The sequence below is a fragment of the Felis catus genome, chromosome B3, assembly GCF_018350175.1.
Source record: "Felis catus isolate Fca126 chromosome B3, F.catus_Fca126_mat1.0, whole genome shotgun sequence".
In the NCBI taxonomy this organism is placed as follows: domain Eukaryota; kingdom Metazoa; phylum Chordata; class Mammalia; order Carnivora; family Felidae; genus Felis; species Felis catus.
Genome location: NC_058373.1, coordinates 54,062,223 through 54,079,998, shown reverse-complemented (window position 1 = coordinate 54,079,998; position 17,776 = coordinate 54,062,223). Strand labels below are relative to the sequence as shown.

The 17,776-nt window shown below is 40.5% G+C and overlaps 1 protein-coding gene across 9 annotated transcripts in view; it reads right to left on the bottom strand.

The window, feature by feature from the left end:
* ATP8B4 (ATPase phospholipid transporting 8B4 (putative)) overlaps nucleotides 1–17,776 on the bottom strand; it is a 279,642-nt gene that overhangs the window by 10,890 nt on the left and 250,976 nt on the right. For all 9 annotated transcript variants that reach the window (XM_045059334.1, XM_019832448.3, XM_019832446.3 and 6 more), the window contains 2 exons: nucleotides 8,673–8,756; nucleotides 5,716–5,961 (listed from right to left, as the gene is read on the bottom strand). In XM_045059334.1, coding sequence (XP_044915269.1) covers nucleotides 5,716–5,961; nucleotides 8,673–8,756 — 330 coding nt within the window. The remainder of the gene's footprint in view (nucleotides 1–5,715; nucleotides 5,962–8,672; nucleotides 8,757–17,776) is intronic.

Sequence of the window (17,776 nt, the reverse complement as noted above, 5' to 3'; positions counted from 1 at the left end):
ATGGAAGGAGTTAAGCTATGGTAATCATAATAGTAGTTAACGGGGGAATATGGGGAAGAAGGAGAAGGTGGTTCGTTTTATTTTAAACACTTCTATAGTGTTTCAAATGTTAAAAGAAGTATTTTATAATTCAAATAACCAAAAAAAAAAAAAAAGCAAAAAGAAACCCACAAAACACAACAACCCTGATATTTAAAAAAAAAAAAAAAAGTCTCCTAAAGTTTGGCCGATAGCATCAGCAGGACACATAAGATTTATAACTATAATTATAGACCATGGATATTTCATGAGGGTTGTTACGCCAATGACAAGTTAAGCTTAGACAGCAAGGAAAGGATATTAATGCTGCTGTCAAAGTGAGCTTATTCACAAAACTCCTGAAACTTATTATTCTATATATCAGAGACAGCAGTTTCTGATTGAAGCCAAAATTGCAGAGGTTTCATGGTTATAAACATTTATGCACCCAGGTCTGAGAATTCTATGGTAAAACAGGCATTTTCAAGGCTTCTGAGAAATAAAAGTGAGTGTATTGCATGAGTGATGGGCATTAAGGAGGGCACTTTTTGGGAGGAGCACTGGGTGTCATATGTAAGAGATGAATCACTGGGATCTATTCCTGAAGTCAAGACTATACTGTATGTTAATTAACTTGAATTTTTAAAAAAAAATGAGTGGAAGACTAAAATGACAGTAATTGAGAATCTACCCATTCCTCAAGTTGAAATTTTGATGTTGAAAGAGGATCTGTGTGTTTATCATCTATTGAGTTTCTCTCCCACTTTATTCAAGGGTGATACTGGTGTCCTAGGTATCTTCTCATGGAGGATAGGATGGACAGTGAGTTCCCTGCAGCTACTATGCCTTTGGGGAGGCCCACAGCTTCCACTTATCCCTATAAAGAAGGGAGGTCCACTTGGATTTGGAGCTGGGGCCCTGAGATCAGAAGATCTGTGTTCAAATCTTGGCCTGCCACTCTCCGTGTGACTTGAACTGTGGCAAGTCTATATATTTTTTTATATATAACTTTTTAAAAAGTTTATTTTTGAGAGAGAGCGAGCAGGGGAGGGGCAAAGGGGGGGAGGGGGAGAGAGAGAGAGAGAGAGAGAGAGAGAGAGAGAGAATCCCAAGCAGGTTCCACATTGTCGGTGCAGAGCCTGATCTGATGCGGGGCTCAAACTCACGAACTGCGAGATCATGACCTGAACCGAAATTAAGTCAGACACTTAACCAACTGAGACACCCAGGCACACCAGCAAGTCTATTTTCTTACCTATAGTAATTGTATCCATTTCAGAGACCTGAAAAGAGGATTAGATGAGATAATGGGATTATCTGAGAAATAAATCATTTGCATAATAAATGCTCAATTAATAGGAGTTGTTACTCTGAAAATCAGAAGCCCTGACACAGGCAGGTGGACCAAGTTTGCTTTCAGTAACTCTAGCCTCTCCTCTCTGTTCTTCCAGATATTATCTTTTCACCAAACCCCAATGCTTCTAGCTTTAGGACTGCTTCTTGCCTTTATTTTATTTTCTTTCTCTTCCTTCCTTCCCTCCTTCTTCTCCTCCTCCTATATAGACAACAAAGTATTTGACATCGTCCTTATACTCACTCTAATCTTTGTTCTTATACTTCCTGAAAATTAAAATTTGCATTTTAACCAGTCTTACTGTAGAATAAAAGACTTTGCTCCAGACAACACTGGAGTCACAGAGGTCTGGTTTCCAATCCTGGATCTAGGACTCACTTTGTGACTTCAGGAAAGTTGCTTAACTTCTCTGAGCTCCATCTGTAAAAGGGGACAATAAATAATACCTCCTGCATAGTGGCACTGAGAGGATTAAGTATAACGCATGATATCACTCCTATCACTGTGTGATGATGACACAGGTTTTGAAAGGCTTCCACCAAGGACAGGCCTGCTTTGGCCATCTGGGGTAAGAAGGGCATGTATGTAACTAAGACAGGAGGGACAGTTGGACACTTCAACCAAATTATTCTCACTTCCTTTACTCAACTTTATTCTTTCTTTCTCTTCTTATCTCTCTGCCCTTATATTCATTCCACAAATACTTATTTTTGTCTGGCACTACAGCAGGAAACAAAGCATGCCAGAAATTGGAAACTGGTATCCATTCTCACTCATACCTACTCTGCTTCCAAACCTCCACCTCCAGCCTGGATATCTCCTACATTCTTCTCTTGTCTGTCCTCAGTCTCCTGGCTGTTTCAGGACCTTCCAGCACTCAGCAAGGGGTATGGGTGAGGGCAGGAAGAAATCAGGTACAGGAGAAACCTATGGGATAGGAGTATGCGGATAAGATCTAGAGGACTTCAACTTGTACATGGCGAAGAGGCACAGCCACCAAGTGGTGAAATCCAGCACCTCATCTTTAGAAGTACAACTCTGGGTGTGTTTCCCAAGTGTGCCTAACTACCCTATAAGCCCAGTAATAATTGTGTTGTGGGAAATGCTTGCCCCATGTTTTTCATGGTACATTCACAAATGCCTTTATTGAAAGTAAAATAAATAAATATTTGATTCAGGAAATAAGTCTAGTGGATCCTAGTCCTAAACCTGTAATGCAGTCACTGTGTATCCTGGGCAAATCATGGGCCCCAGTTTTTTTTGTATCAATTTTGCCTTAAATTATACTGTTATGGTTTTGACATATAACCGCCAATTATTTGAAACTCTGCTAAGAAATGGAGCTTAATTCTCCTCCACTTGAACATATTGGGCTAGATTTAGTGACTCACTTCTAATGAACAGAGTATGAAAAGGGAAACATAGATTAGAATGGAGAAACCTGAAGAATATCATCCATATAAGTAAATGAGGTCACCATCACCGGTAATAAGTCATGCTGATATCACATGCTCCCTGATAGGATATGACAAGAAGGGCACAGCACCTCTTTGTGAATCTTACCCCAAATCCACAACCTCCATCTATCCCTAAGAAAGGACTGGACAAATGCAGAAAAATTCTACAAAATACCTGATCACTAGTATCCAGAAGTATCAAGGCCATGAGGGACACCTGGGTGGCTCAGTTAAATGTCTGACTTCGGCTCAGGTCATGATCCCACGGTTAGTGAGTTCAAGCCCCAAGTCAGGCTCTGTGCCGACAGCTCAAAGCCTGGAGCCTGCTTTGGATCCTGTGTCTCCCTCTCTCTCTCTATCCGCCCCCCCTGCCCCCCCCCCCCCCAAGCTCTGTCTCTCTCTCTCAAAAATAATTAAATGTTAAAAAAAAAAAGTATCAAGGCCATGAAAGACGAAGAAAGACTGTATAAAGTCAGAGGTTATAGGAGACTAAGGAGACATTACAACTAAATGCAGTGTAGGATACTGAAACAGAAAAAGGTTGTTAATGGAAAAACTGAAGAAATCTGAATCAAGTCTGTAGTTCAGTTAGTAGTACCAATGCTAATTTCATAGTTTTAACAATTGCACAATGGTTATATAAGATGGCAATGTTAACATTAAAGGCTAGGTGGGTTAGGCCATGGTTACCCTTGAGGAGCCAGAAGGCAGAAAATCAATCTTGGAGAGACAATTGGCCCATAGGCCTGAAGCAAAAAGACCTGGATAGCCCCACCCATAACATCTTGAATGAGGGACCAGTGGTTACTTTGAGTCCTAAGGAAGAAGCCCCTCTGCGGAAGCAAGGGTATCATTTTTATAAAGCCCTGATATCAAAGGTAAGTAATTTTGAATAATTTATTTTTAAAACTCCAAAAGATGGAACATAAAATTCTTTTTTGTGAATAAAAAAAAGTTTTTAAAATATCATTGTTTCCGTGGCCTCCAAATTTGTGAAAAAGGAGAAAGGTAACTGTGATACCCAACAGAAACTATGAATTTTACAGGGAAAAGAGCTTCTAAATCTAAAGTTAATATAAAAACACATTGCTATAATAGCATATAAGAAAATAAACTATGGAGGGGCAAAAGGAAAAAGAAAAAGATATGTACAACTATCAAAAGGCTTTATTTAATTAAAAAGATAACATTAACCAAAAATTGTAGAATTCATTATGAAAAACAACTTCACTAAACATGCAATGCCTATCATATGTACAGTGAATTTTCCAGGTAATTTTTTTTATCCTTACTTACATAGCAGATAATGTTAATGACAGTTTGAAGAATATTTCTCATTTGCTTTTTACTTTAGATACTGGCCTTTTATCTCAGTTACTACCTTTAAAATCATCTTTTGGAGCACCAAGTAACAAGCCTGACCTGGTGAATAAGCTGTTACCACTAAAAAGATGTTCCACAACTGTCCTCCCCATCAGAAGGAGAATCCAGAGAACTGGAAATGTGCCCTCACGGCAAGGAGTAGATCACCTATGTCTCTAGGCTGGAAACATAAAAGTATACATAGAGCCTGCTCAATGATCAAAATGCAACAAAACAGGTTGGAGTGTCCAGTACGGTAGCAAGAGCTATAAGAAACAATGGAGCAACAGCTCCTTATGAGGTGATATACACCTTGCCCCAGTAATGGACTGTCATGATGAATGTCTTAACTATGTCAGATGCTTCCAAATCACTCCATTATTTCCCTCTCTACCACAGAACTGACCTAGACACGGAAGATTTGCAAAGCAACAGCATGCTTTATTTAGTTGTGAGACAGACAAACAGAACTCCTTTTGAGTAGAGAAATCTGGTTCTGCTTTTGGATACTACCTGTCTCTGAATTTTGAACTCTCAAGACGTCAAGTGTTAGATCGCTTTGGTATAGATTTCATGATACTCACTTGGACCAAGGAATGGCAGAGACATCCTTTAAAAGCAATATGTTTGCATTTGGTTCATTTAACACAATAAATGTTTATTTTTAAGTTGTGAAGAGAAAGTCTGGGGTTTAATGAGATTCTTTGTTGAAAATGACCAGCTAAGATTTGTAAAAAAAAAAAAAAGATTGTTTATAGGATAGACAAAGGACTGCCCAAAGGCAATTTAAACTCTAAAAACCAAGTCCTTGACTGATATTTGCTCCTTAAAAAAAGAAAACAAACAAACAAAAAATACAACAGGTCACATTGCTTGCTGTATCCACCCAGAGGTACAGATTTTAATGAATAGGAATGAACTTCTGTGAACTCTAACTCAATAGTGAATGGTATTGTCCACCATTTGCATTAAAAAGGAAATAGACACAAACTCAAGATGCCCAGTGAAAGTTAATGGATTATTAAAAATCATACCTACCCGAAGAGCTTCTCTGAGTTTAGGTTCAGATATGCCAAAATATAACACTGAACCTCTCAAATAATTTCATAGATATGTATTGCCAAATAAATTTTAAGTTTCACTTTAAAACCTGGAAGTTATTAAGCCTTATAGAAATCATGGGAAAGTTTCTCTCTGTTATTGTTGGAAAACTTTCCTTTTTCAAACACAAGAAGGAAGCAGTAGTATAATCATGTATGCATACATACAACGCTCAGCCCTAAGAAGTGATTAATTGTGAGGTCTTTACTAACACAGAGATTATAGACACCTAATGCTAATCTCCCACATCTGGTTATTTATGTTATAGCTTTCTGTTTTCATCTCAAGATGCATAGTTAAAAAGAAACTCCGGGATTCCTTTAGGATTATTTTTCCCCCCAACAAGTAGACAAAATGAGTCAATAATAAAAATGGATTTTAAAAGTTGTAAAGCCATCAAGTTATTTTCAGCAACAGGGTTACCTGCACACTGACCACAATGACCAACGATGTAGCCATGGTAACTGCAAAAGACTGGTAGTCAGCAACGTGCTGCCCATCATCTCCGGCCACATTGTAAAAGGCTCCATAGGGTATGAAGAAAAGGGCCAATGAGGTGTAGATGCCATGTGCCATGCAGATAAAAAATTTACGCTTGTTAAACAGCAGATTGAGCTGTCCAGGTTCATAGAGCTGGGGATAGTCCATGCTGTTCTGGTCATCCACATCCTGTCAATAAAGTGTTACTTCAGTGGAGAAGGCTTGAGAAGTCAGGGAGGCCCTGAATTCGCCATCTCAGGAAATGGCAAGTTCAAGTCTAAGCATACCCTAATAAACACTATTAATTAGCTTGCTTTCATTCCCACAATAATGCAGAAGATAATAAAATGATCCCTATTTTACACAAGAGGAACTTGACTCTCCGAGAGTCATGAGAGATCATATAGCTCTTATTGCATAGCCAGAACTTGACTTGCACCTAGATCCTTAGCTTCAGACTAAAGTTTCTTTTCTCCGCTTTCCTACAGCCACACTCACTCCCAGAATGCTCTTGCAGCCAATGGGGCTCAGGGGTTAATTGCCAAGTCAGTGAGTGGTAGTGACCAGGAGATGGCAGCAGAGAGACGCAAAGTAGGACCTGGCCAATCTGAGTCCCCAACTGTGTGACAGGAGGAAGAGCAGAAGGGAAACAAGGAAAGGGGGATTGGGGGAAGGTGGGGGGGGGGGGGGGGGGGGAGGAAGCTGAGCCTGAAGAGCTGAGTGTTCTACACAGTGAGGATTCCAACACCAGCTGTTTGACAGAATGAGAAGGAATGTGTGGCCCCAAAAGTATCTTGGGAGAAATTAAAACAGTGCTTCTCAAACTTAATATGCACATAAATCATCTGGGGAGCAAATGATGATTCAATAGGTTGGGGGTAGGGCCTGAGACAGCATTTCCAACCAGCTCCAAAGTAATGCTGATGACCAGTGAGCACTAAAGCCAAATGCCCAAACCAAAAAGGATGGCAAGGCCTGACCACCGGGGACATCAGAGGACCATGAGTAGAGGAGAAGCACCCAAAATGGGAGCAACATAGGCATGAACTATGGGGGCAGACCAGGTTCCCCTCCCTGCTTGTGGGATGGCCCCAGCCTTGTTGAATGGGGTTCTATGATGAATACTGACATATTCTCTTTAGGAGGTCCCATTTTGAAATGCTGCTGGTACTTCCTTCTCTAGTCCAGTGACTGGGGAAATGACATTCAGAGGCTTTGAAACCAGAAAACCCTGAGTTCACACCCTAGTTCTGCTGCTTGGCAGGTATATAATCTTACACCCATTATTAACCTGTCTGAGCCTCAGTTTCCTGATCTCCAGACATGCAAACAATAGCACCTCCCTCACAGGACCACTGTCATGATTAAATTCATGTATTCAGCAGTGTTACTGCCACACCATAAGTAATAAAAAGAAAAAAAAAAACAGATGCTTCTATAAATAATAACAAATAAAATAATGTTATACAATAATAATAGCATAGCAATCTCAGACTCAGGTGGCCTGGCACTAGGCTGAGTTCTGTCACACACCGGCTGTCTGGCTTTAGGGCAGCGACTTGAGCCTTGGTTTCCTCCTTATAAAATGAGCAGATCATAGGTGATCACGGAGGCCTTACAGCATAACATTTCATGATCCTGTGATCTATGTAGGGGCCAAAGTTGACAAAGTAAGAAAGGAGAGGGGCAGACACTTAACTTGATGGAATAAGGGGCCTTATTATATTTTTTTTAGAATTGCACAATAACCATCTTTTCCCAGAAACTGCTTTATTTTTATTATTTTATTCCACATTCTGGGCAGCTACAAAGCACTGGGAAAAGAAACGCTTGTAAACACAGGCACTTGGAAATGAATGTGCTTAATCCTTTACATCTAAGGTCTTTAGGAGTTCGTTATGTTTTTATAGAATTCCACAAAATATGTTGTTCACAAACTGCCCTTTTTACATACAAGAAGTGAGACAACTAACTACAAAGGCACAGAATGGGAGGGTGGAGTGAGCTCACAATGTGACAATTTATATTTTGAAATAGACAGCTTTGAGCCAGAAAAATGAGGCCTAGCAAATGGTCTAACAGCAGCCTGGAGAAAATCTGGTCTCTTCAAATATACTTCCAAAATATTTTTTTTTTTAAATAATACATTCTAATTGTGCCATGGAAACTCCTCTGGCTAGCCTTCCACTTCCTCATAGGCAGCCAGACTTCTCCCTTCCAGGAAGTACCTTCCAAGGCAATGAGTATGACAAGGATTCACCATTTTTGTAATTGATTCCCTCTCCTCTCAAGCAATTTGAGCTAGAAAAAAAGACTATGTCCCTTCTTTCCATGGCTGTGGGGCTTCATGTCTTCCTCTCCCATTGGCAGGGTATTCCACTGACCTCTAGTTCCTGTTCTGGGCTGTGCTGGCCAAGGAAATCTCACCACAGATGCTGGCCGTCTGCAATCCAGCAGGTTCCATGATTTTCTATCACTATGTGGTTCTCTGCATTCGGAGGCTAATGTAGCATTTCCCAGCATGTGAACCACAAGGCACTAGTTCTGAGGCATATTAATAGGTGCTATATGAAAAATAAATAAATAGAAGTAAAGTCCTATAAACCTGGGAAATGCTGGACCAACATAAAATTAGAGGCCATTTCATGTAGGATGTCTCAAAGCCTTTAAAGCAATAATGTGGGGTGTGAGTCTCAAAGAAAAGAGTAGCCAAACTTTGATCACAGGACCGTTTGGGAGATGTGGGGGATCTGGAAGGGTTTCTGATCCACGCAACATGTATTCAAACAACTGAAATTCTAGGACTTTCCATGACTTGTGTTTTCTACTTAGAATCTAGAAACAACTAAAAAGCATCAAAAGAGTAAAATAAGTTATAAAGACAGAAAAAAAATACATACCTGGTCAAAAATCCCCATGGCTAAAACAGGAAGTGATGTGTAAACAATGTTAAAAAGGGTAATGAACCACTGGTCGTAAACGGTCTAAAAAGAAATAACATGTCAGTGAGAAACACCATTCACAGAAGAATATTCACTTTTAGGCTCTTGGATTAAATATCTCAATCTCCTGAGATGCATGAGAGTTAGATATTAGCAACAGACAGACATGAGTTCTCCCCTGATTCTGTCTCTTATCATCCCCGCTGTCTCAGTAGGATACTAGATCCCTCTAAACTTCAACTTCTTCATCTTTAAAATAAAGCCACGCTCTCCTTGCACAGCTACCATGGAGACGAAAGGAGATCACATATGCAGAACACCCAAGACACCACTAGACACATAGAAGGCCCTGGCCCTGTGGGGAGCTATTGAATTCTCCAGGTTCTCAATGGCTTTTATTTAAAAAAATTTTTTTTAACGTTTATTTATTTTTGAGAGAAAGAGACAGAGTGTGAGAGGGAGACACAGAATCTGAAACAGGCTCTGAGCTATGAGCACAGAGCTGGATGCGGGGCTCAAACTCATGAACCGTGAGATCATGACCTGAGCTGAAGTCGGACGCTCACCCGACTGAGCCACCCAGGTGCCCCCTCAATGGCTTTTAGAGTAAATCTAATGATCTGATCTAAGTGATAAGTAAAGGACCCACTAAAATATTCAGAGGGAGATGCAGAAATGAATCTTTCAGCCCTACCCTGTGTTCAAATGGAGAGTTTTTTCTTGGGAGTGGTTTAAAATAAAGTGGGCATGGAGCTAGCTGCTCAGTATACTGGGTATAAACGAGTTAGACAAATAAAATACCCCATACACTTGTACAGAGTACTTCCTTGCATGAGCCTCACTGAAAATTGGTGAGGCATGTGAAACTGTTGTTGTATTCCCATTTTGTTGAGAACTACACAGACATGTAGAAACAAAATGTAGTAAGTATTGTAGAGCTTATCACTGGAAAAGGCAAAACCAAAACCTAGGTCTCCAGCTCCTAACCAATGTCTGTTCTACCACTCTATCATACATTCATCCATCCATTCACTCAATATTTATCAAAAATCTATTTTGTGCCAGGTGCTAGGTTTTAGGCAACGGTAATTCAACATGCTATAATCAGACACAAATTCTTCATAAAATTTGCATTCTAAGGGTGGCAGAAAACAAGCAATAAACAAGTTATATACACATATATACAAGTGATAAATACTAGAGAAGAAAGGCAGATAGGAAAGGTAGATAGGGAGGGTTGTAACTGTAATAAGGTGACTGGCAAAAATGTCACTAAGAAGTGACACTGAGAAAAGATCTGAATGAAATAAGGGATCGAATTATGCAGCTTTCTGGGACAGGAGCATTCCATACTACAAGTAGATCCCAGGAGAAATCCCCAAGGAAAGATAGCATCTGTTCAGAGGACAGCAAGGCAGTCCAATTGGATAGAGAAGAGTGAGTGACCTATAGGGAGAATAATGGATGTCAAAGAAAGAAGGAGTTGGATCCTATGTAGGTAACTATGGCTTATTCCCTAAGTGAAATGGGAAGACATTAGAGAATTTTGAGCAAAGGGACAACCTGATCTAATTTATATTTTAACAGAATCACTCTGGATGCTATGCTGAGAACAGACTGAAGAGGGGCAGTGGTGGAAGCTGAGAAACCAGTTAGGAGACTACTGCAGAAGCCAGATGAAAGAGGGAAGTCAGGTGACCAACAGGGAGAAGTGCTGAGTTTTAAATATATTCTAAAGTACATGTTCTTCTTAGGGGAGTTCAGAAAGCAATGAGGAATCTTAAATGCAATGTTCTGGACAGAGGACCTAAAGGTAGTTTCCATATAGTTATGTAAATAAGGCAATCCATTATGTCCTATGTGTGTAGATTATACCAAAGAGAGAATATTTTGGTTTCTTTACTGCTAAATATGGATTTGGACTACCCTATCTTAGTGTCATTGTTTATTGGGTGTATATTTATTCAAGAGAAGGAGAAATGAAGGCCAAATTTCCAAGGGCAAATCTCAACCTGGACTATTTTGCTGAAGTTTCACAGGTGGCTTTATTCAACACTGAATAAACCAGACACTGAAATATATTGATTACTGTTTTCTGAGCAAGGTTAGCCCTGTGGGAAGATGTAAGGAACATGGACATTCCTGCTGTCAATCATCTTGGAGAGAGTTCAATGTCAGGGCAGGAAGAAAAATGAGAACAGAAAAGAGAAAACGAGGAGTGGGGTACATGAGAGAGGAAAGAAACTGTTTTATTCTTTGTGTGTCTCAGAGTTGAGGCCTGGAATCCATGTAGGAAAGATCTGTTCAACATCATTCTTTTTGAGGTTAGGTCAAAAATAGGCAGAAAAGTTGAATTCTACCACCAATAAATAGCCAATACAGGATTTAGATGAGACAGAATCATTGGGGACTGCTATCAACAAGAATAGGGTTATGACTCAGAATGGCCACTTCTAATTACCAGTTACTAAGTTCTCTAATTGATCATTTACTTTCATAATCCTTTGAGTCCTGTTAAACTGTATTCTTTGAGTCTGTCTGAACTCTGTTGTAAGGATTTGAAAAGGTGTCCTATGTCTAGTAAATATATTAAGTATTTAACAACAGGCTCTTAAAAAAAAAAAAAAAAGGCCCAATGTGGAGCATTTGCCAATTTCCATGGTGTAAATATTTCTCCCATGGCTCTTTATGCAGTGATATCACTTCCATCATATATATCCGATAGACATAAATAACCTCAGCTGCATAAATAGTAAAACATGGTAAAATGATTAGAAAGTGGTGAGTTTTGAGGATTGATAAACTTTGTTTCAATATTATTTATTTATTTATTTTTAAAATTTACCATCAAGTTAGCTAACATACAGTGTATACAGTTTGCTCTTGGTTTGGAGGGTAGATTCCTGTGATTTGCGGCTTATAACACCCAGTGCTCATCCCAACAGTGCCCTCCTCAACACCCATCACCCATTTCCCACCTCTCCCACTCCTCCCATCAACCCTCAGTTTGTTCTCTGCATTCAAGAGTCTCTTAGGTTTAGCTCCCTCTCTGAAACTCTTTTTTCCCCTTCCCTTCCCCCATGGTCCTCTGTTAAGTTTATATAATTCAATTTTCAGTAATAGCTGTGTTTAAACACTGGCTCACATAATTTCTCAAAACTAAACAATTATCTTTATGAACCAATATGGACCAGTTCTATGTCTACCCCAGCCTATGTCCACGCTTGGAGCAAAGTAACACAGAACACCAACAGCCATCTGGAGGATCGCAGACTCAATGTGGCAAAAGAAAACCTGCAGAATGGCAGGGCAGTAGCCCAGAGCTTCAGACAACCATGAGAAAAGAATGGAAGAGCTAGCTCATCATCATTCCCTGGAGAAAAGAACGGAAGAGCTCGCTCATCATCAATGCCCTAACCCTCAGGGTATTTTAGCAGAGGTCTCCGAAACAAGCCTGGGTTTACGTCGTTCGTATAGGATGAGGGCATGTGCCATACAATTGATTTATAACAAACTGCCCACTGAAGATAATGAAAAAAAGTTGAGAAAAAAGAAAGCAAAGCACATCTCTATCAAAGCATCAATGAACTAACAATACAGAAGGAAACTGCCTGTTAAGATCAGGGAGAGAATCAGAACTTAAGAACTACTTTAAGGTCTAGAAAAATGTTCTCTTTCTCCAGAGACTGTTTGCTTCCTTCTAGCAGATGCTGAGGATAGAAGGCTTGATGTTTGAGGGACCAGCCAGCTGTCCTGTCATAGTGCAGCCTGTGACCCTATTGCCAAGAGGCTTCTCTTGGGTCCCAGCCCAAAGTGAAATGTGTTTCATGAAGATCTCTACCCTTGATGGGCATGAAACTTGTCCTTCTAGTCCTAGGCAACAACCAGAAACAAATGATGATGAGCTTCTCAGCTGCCTCCTATAGACAGACCATCAACACTCCCAGGGCCTGTGGCTCAGAGCAGTACACACTTCCAGGCACCCAGCCCAGAGCGGGAATGTTAACAGGGTCCCACACACCAACTCCTATCTACCCTGAAAGTCCACCAGAACTGTTGCTTGGCCTCTCTTCGCTTTCTTCGGATGAGCAACAATTCCACTTCTAGATACACGTTCAGAATATCTGCCTTCGTGTACCAGGAGAGACAAGAAAATGCTCATAGCAGCGTGGGTCATAATAGCCCCAAACCAGAAGCAACCAAAACATTCATCAGGAGTGGAATGGAGAAAGACATTGTGGTATATTGATATAATGGAATACTATAGAATAGTGAAAAGCAAGGAACTACACCTGTATCACACACACACACACACACACACACACACACACACACACACACACACAACCACAAGGGGCACCTGGATGGCTCAGTTGGTTAAGCGTCAGCTCTTGGTTTCAGCTCAGGTCATAATCTCACAGTTTGTGGGTTTGAGCCCTATGTCAGGCTCCATGCTGACAATGTGGAGCCTGCTTAGGAATCTCTCTGGTGCGCACGCGCACTCTCTCTCAAAATAAATAAGCCTAAAAAAATACAAATGAATTTTAAAAATGTATAAGGTTGAGCAAAAGAAGCCAGCCAAAGTATGGTTCCATATTAATAAAATTCAAAAATGTGTCAGTCTACTCTGTTGTTTAAGGATTCATGCTCATATGGGAAAATTTTAAAACAAAGCAACAAAGTGATGATAAAATGTCAAGGTAATGGTTATCTCTAAAGAGTTGAAAAAAGAGTATAACTGAGAAAAAGCAAGGGGAGCCTTGGAGGTTTGGCAAAGCTCTGTTTCTTGAAATGGATGATGGCTACATGGGTGTTCATCCTACAACAATTTGTTAAGCTGTCATTTGAGTATTACACACTCTGTGGATTCATTATATTTTACCATAAAAAAGGAAATATGTGGCCTTTTGTTTTAGTCATTACCTGGTGATACTTTGGACACTGGGAGGATTTTAAAAATCCTGATGCCCATATCACACCCCAGGCCAGTTCATTCACTATCTTTGAGGGGTGGGATGATCTAGGCATTGGTAGTTTTAAAAAATTTCCCAGGTAATTCCATTGTGAAACCAAGATTGACAATTTTGCTTGCCCCTATCAAGAAACAAACAAACAACAACAACAGAACAAAAACCCTAACACAAATCAACTATTTGATGATGACATCTGAATTTCATTCCCCGATATATCAATTCATGTTATGATTACAGTGGAAAATATAAGAGGGGAGAAGCAGTCAAACTGAAGTCTTATAGCCCCAGGCAGAAACTGATGCTGTAAAATCACCTCTTCCTCCACCTCCTCCACCATTCAGCTTCCACTAGCTGAGAAGAGATGATTTCAGGTATTAGGAAGAAAGAAAGAATCTGGGAAATTATGGCACAAAGTGCCATCATTACTACAAACAGGTTAGCATTAAAACCTATAGTTATTTGGCAGTGGCATTTGCAAGCTGGTAATCAGATTTGAAACCTCATTTAATAATTGGAACAAGAGAGGACAGGAAGGGAAGGGTCAGTAAAAATAAAATTTAAATGAGTTTTTGCAATTTCTTGGAAGATGTTTTACTGCCACTCAGAATCACAGTAACAAAAATAAAATTAGCTGATACTTACTAAGCACCTGCTATGTACCAGGCACTATTTTAAGCGTTCAACATATACTGACTCATTAAGTCCTCCCAATGACCCTATGGGATTGGTACTATTAGCAGACCTCAATTTAAAGATGGGGAAACTAAGGCTCATCAAGGTTAGGAGACTGTCCAACGTCATCCCCCAACACAAAGATTTTCAAAGTGTAGCCTAGGGAACTTTTAGGAGATCCACATGTCAGGACTATTTTCACAATGATACTAAGCAGTTATGTATATTTCATTTTCACTGTCATTCTCCCATGAGTGTACATGACTTGTGATATCATAACCAACTGAACACAGAAGCAGATATGAGAACCCAGCTGCCTCCTGCAGTGCCAATAGTAAGAAATGAAGTATAAAAAATGACTCCTCTCACTAACTTGTTTTTTGTTTGGGAAAATACAATCTTTTTTTTTTTTTCATTAAAATATGTCATTTAGGTAAACATGTCATAGGTTCATTTTTTTAATGAATTAAAAGGAATGTTTAAATGTTTTCTCCTTTTTAATTTCTAATATGACGACTATCGATAGATCCAGTCCTCAGATCACAAACTTGCTGGCAGAGCAAGTGCCAGGACCATGTTCCTACCCTGGGACTCTGACTTCAGCCTTCACAACACTGACCACCACATGAAGCCACTTCTCTCTATCCATGGTATCCTTTGGCAAGTTTCCTTAAAGGCCGGTTCCTCACACTGCTTTATTTGGTTGAGAGTATACAAGAAATACAATTCGTATGCTGGTTTTTGTCATCTCAAATGATAACGTTAGCATTTACCCAGGCCCAAACCCTCCAATGGCTTCCCATTTCACATGAGATGGAATCCAGACTCTTCCCAGACGCCTAAAGCATTTCCTGATCCCATGGCTGCCTTCCTCTTCAGCCTCACTCACCACACCCCCTCCCCTCCCTCAGCCTCAGCTTCACTGATTACCTTTCTCTAGGACTGGGTTCATTCCTGCCTACCTCAGGAGATTTGCACTTGCTATGCCCTTTGCCTGGAATACTTTAACCCCAGAGTATCCATATGAAAGTTTCCTCTGAACACTCAGGTTGAACTCCATGAGACTTTTTACATGACCCCTTTCTTTTTTCAATGACAATTCTGAAATTTTCTTACTGATTTACTTCTTTATTATCTGTCTTTATCCGACTAGGATATAATCTCCATGCAACAGAGACTTATTTACATCTGTAACTCCAGTGCCTAGAACATTGTCAATGGTAGGTCTCTATAAATATTTGCTGAGTTAATTACTTTACAACTTTTTGTAAATGTTACATATTTAACTTGCCACTAAATGTTGACCCAAGGATGTGGCACGGCTCCTCAAACTCATTATGTCCAGACCTGAACTCATTCTCACACCACCTTAACCAGGCCCTCTTCCTATGTTCCCTGTATCTGTTTCTGACACTGCTACATTCATCCCAGAGCCCCAGCCAAAAATCTGCTATTTCTCCTTCTCTCCAACACCACACATCAATTTAAGCCCCAAATCCCACTGACTTAACCATTACACATAGCTTGTGTTTCTGCCCAGCCCTTTACCTCTGTGACTTTCCTCCTGATGTCCTCCCTCCTAGGATGCCCATCTTCTTATTCCTCAACTGCTTCACTATGATTGATCTGGAAGGGTTGGCCCAGGAACAGATCTTCCAGGGAGGCTTTCTGAGCCCTGCCCACTCCTACCCTCTAGGCTTGGGTTCCAGGCCACTCCTTGGTGGTCCCATGACACACACCTCACTGCTTCATAATTCAACTTGCAAATATTTATGTGAGATAGAGGGCATGTATAAGTGGAGGAGAGGGGCAGAGGGAGAGAGAGAGAGAGAGAGAGAGAAAGAGAGAGAATCCCAAGCAGTCTCCACACTGAGTGATGTGGGGCTTGATCCCACGACCTTGGGATTATGACCTGAGCCAAAATCAAGAGTTTGATGCTCAACCAACTGAGCCACACAGGAGGCCCTATGCACTGATTTCTAGTCCCATCCTACTAGGCTGAAAGCTCCTTGGGATCATGTTATAGGATTTATTCATCTGTGGGGGCCCAAGAACCTACATCAGTGCCTGGCACGTGGCAAATATGCAACACAAGGATGCTGGTGTGTTAAGTGTAAGGGCATTGGAATCAGACAACAGAACTGTGTGTCCTTCAGTAACATACTCAGTCTCTCTGAGTCTTAGGTTCCTAAGTTATAAAGTGGGGATTTGAGGGAGGCCTTTAATATTCAACCAAATGAACAAATGCCAGTACAGCAGCACCTGACAGAGAGTGCTCAGTTAGTGAACACCTTTATCATATACAGAAAGGAGGGAGGGGAGGAGAAAGGGAGGAAGAGGAGGAAAGGAAAAGGGAAGGAGGGAGGAGCATTCAAGGTTCCAAGCTTTGAGTGGTAGGTTTAATGAATAAAGAAAAAGGTATATTTCTCCACTAATTATAATTATGAAAATACAATTCTTTATTGCTACAGCCATTTATTTTTATAATAAACTATTATATTAATGAAATCAATAGAAAATTAGGACAAGATTTAAAGGAAATGAGTTATCTTGATAAGCATCTTCCTTATGAAAACTTAATTTTATCAATCACTCTTCAGCTCTAGTTTTGCCTCAGGCTCTACCAAAATGTGTTAACCTGAGTCATTCACCTAAAAAAAAAAATAAAAACACCTTCCAGGGGTGCCTGGGTGGCTCAGTTGGTTGGGCATGTGACTTCAGCTCAGGTCATGATCTCACGGTTCATGAGTTTGACCCTGCATCAGGCTCCATTCTGACAGCTTTGGAGCCTGGAGCCTACTTCAGATTCTGTGTCTCCCTCTCTCTCTGCCCCTTCCCTGCTCACACTCTGTCTCAAAAATAAACAAACATTAAAAAAAAAACTAAAACAAAACAAAACAACACCTTCCTGGGTGATGTGCACTGGCTTAACACAGTTTAGGCTTTAGGGGCTGCCACAAAAATTAAAGTCATAAGCAGTATTTCTTCTACAATAGACTTCTTCGCTTCTTGTAACAGATCTCTAACTACTTAAATGGTTATCCTAGTAAATACGTTCCTCTTCTCCATAAGGTCCTTAGATAACCTCAGAAAGTTGTTTTTTTTTTTAATTTTTTTTTTCAACGTTTATTTTTCGGACAGAGAGAGACAGAGCATGAACGGGGGAGGGGCAGAGAGAGAGGGAGACACAGAATTGGAAACAGGCTCCAGGCTCTGAGCCATCAGCCCAGAGCCCGACGCGGGGCTCGAACTCACTGACCGCGAGATGGTGACCTGGCTGAAGTCGGACGCCCAACCAACTGCGCCACCCAGGCGCCCCAACCTCAGAAAGTTTTTAAGTCCCTCTCTGGTGACTAGGACTAGCTGGGTGGGACACACTAGCCCAGATGACAACCCACATGGAACTCATCCGGGCTT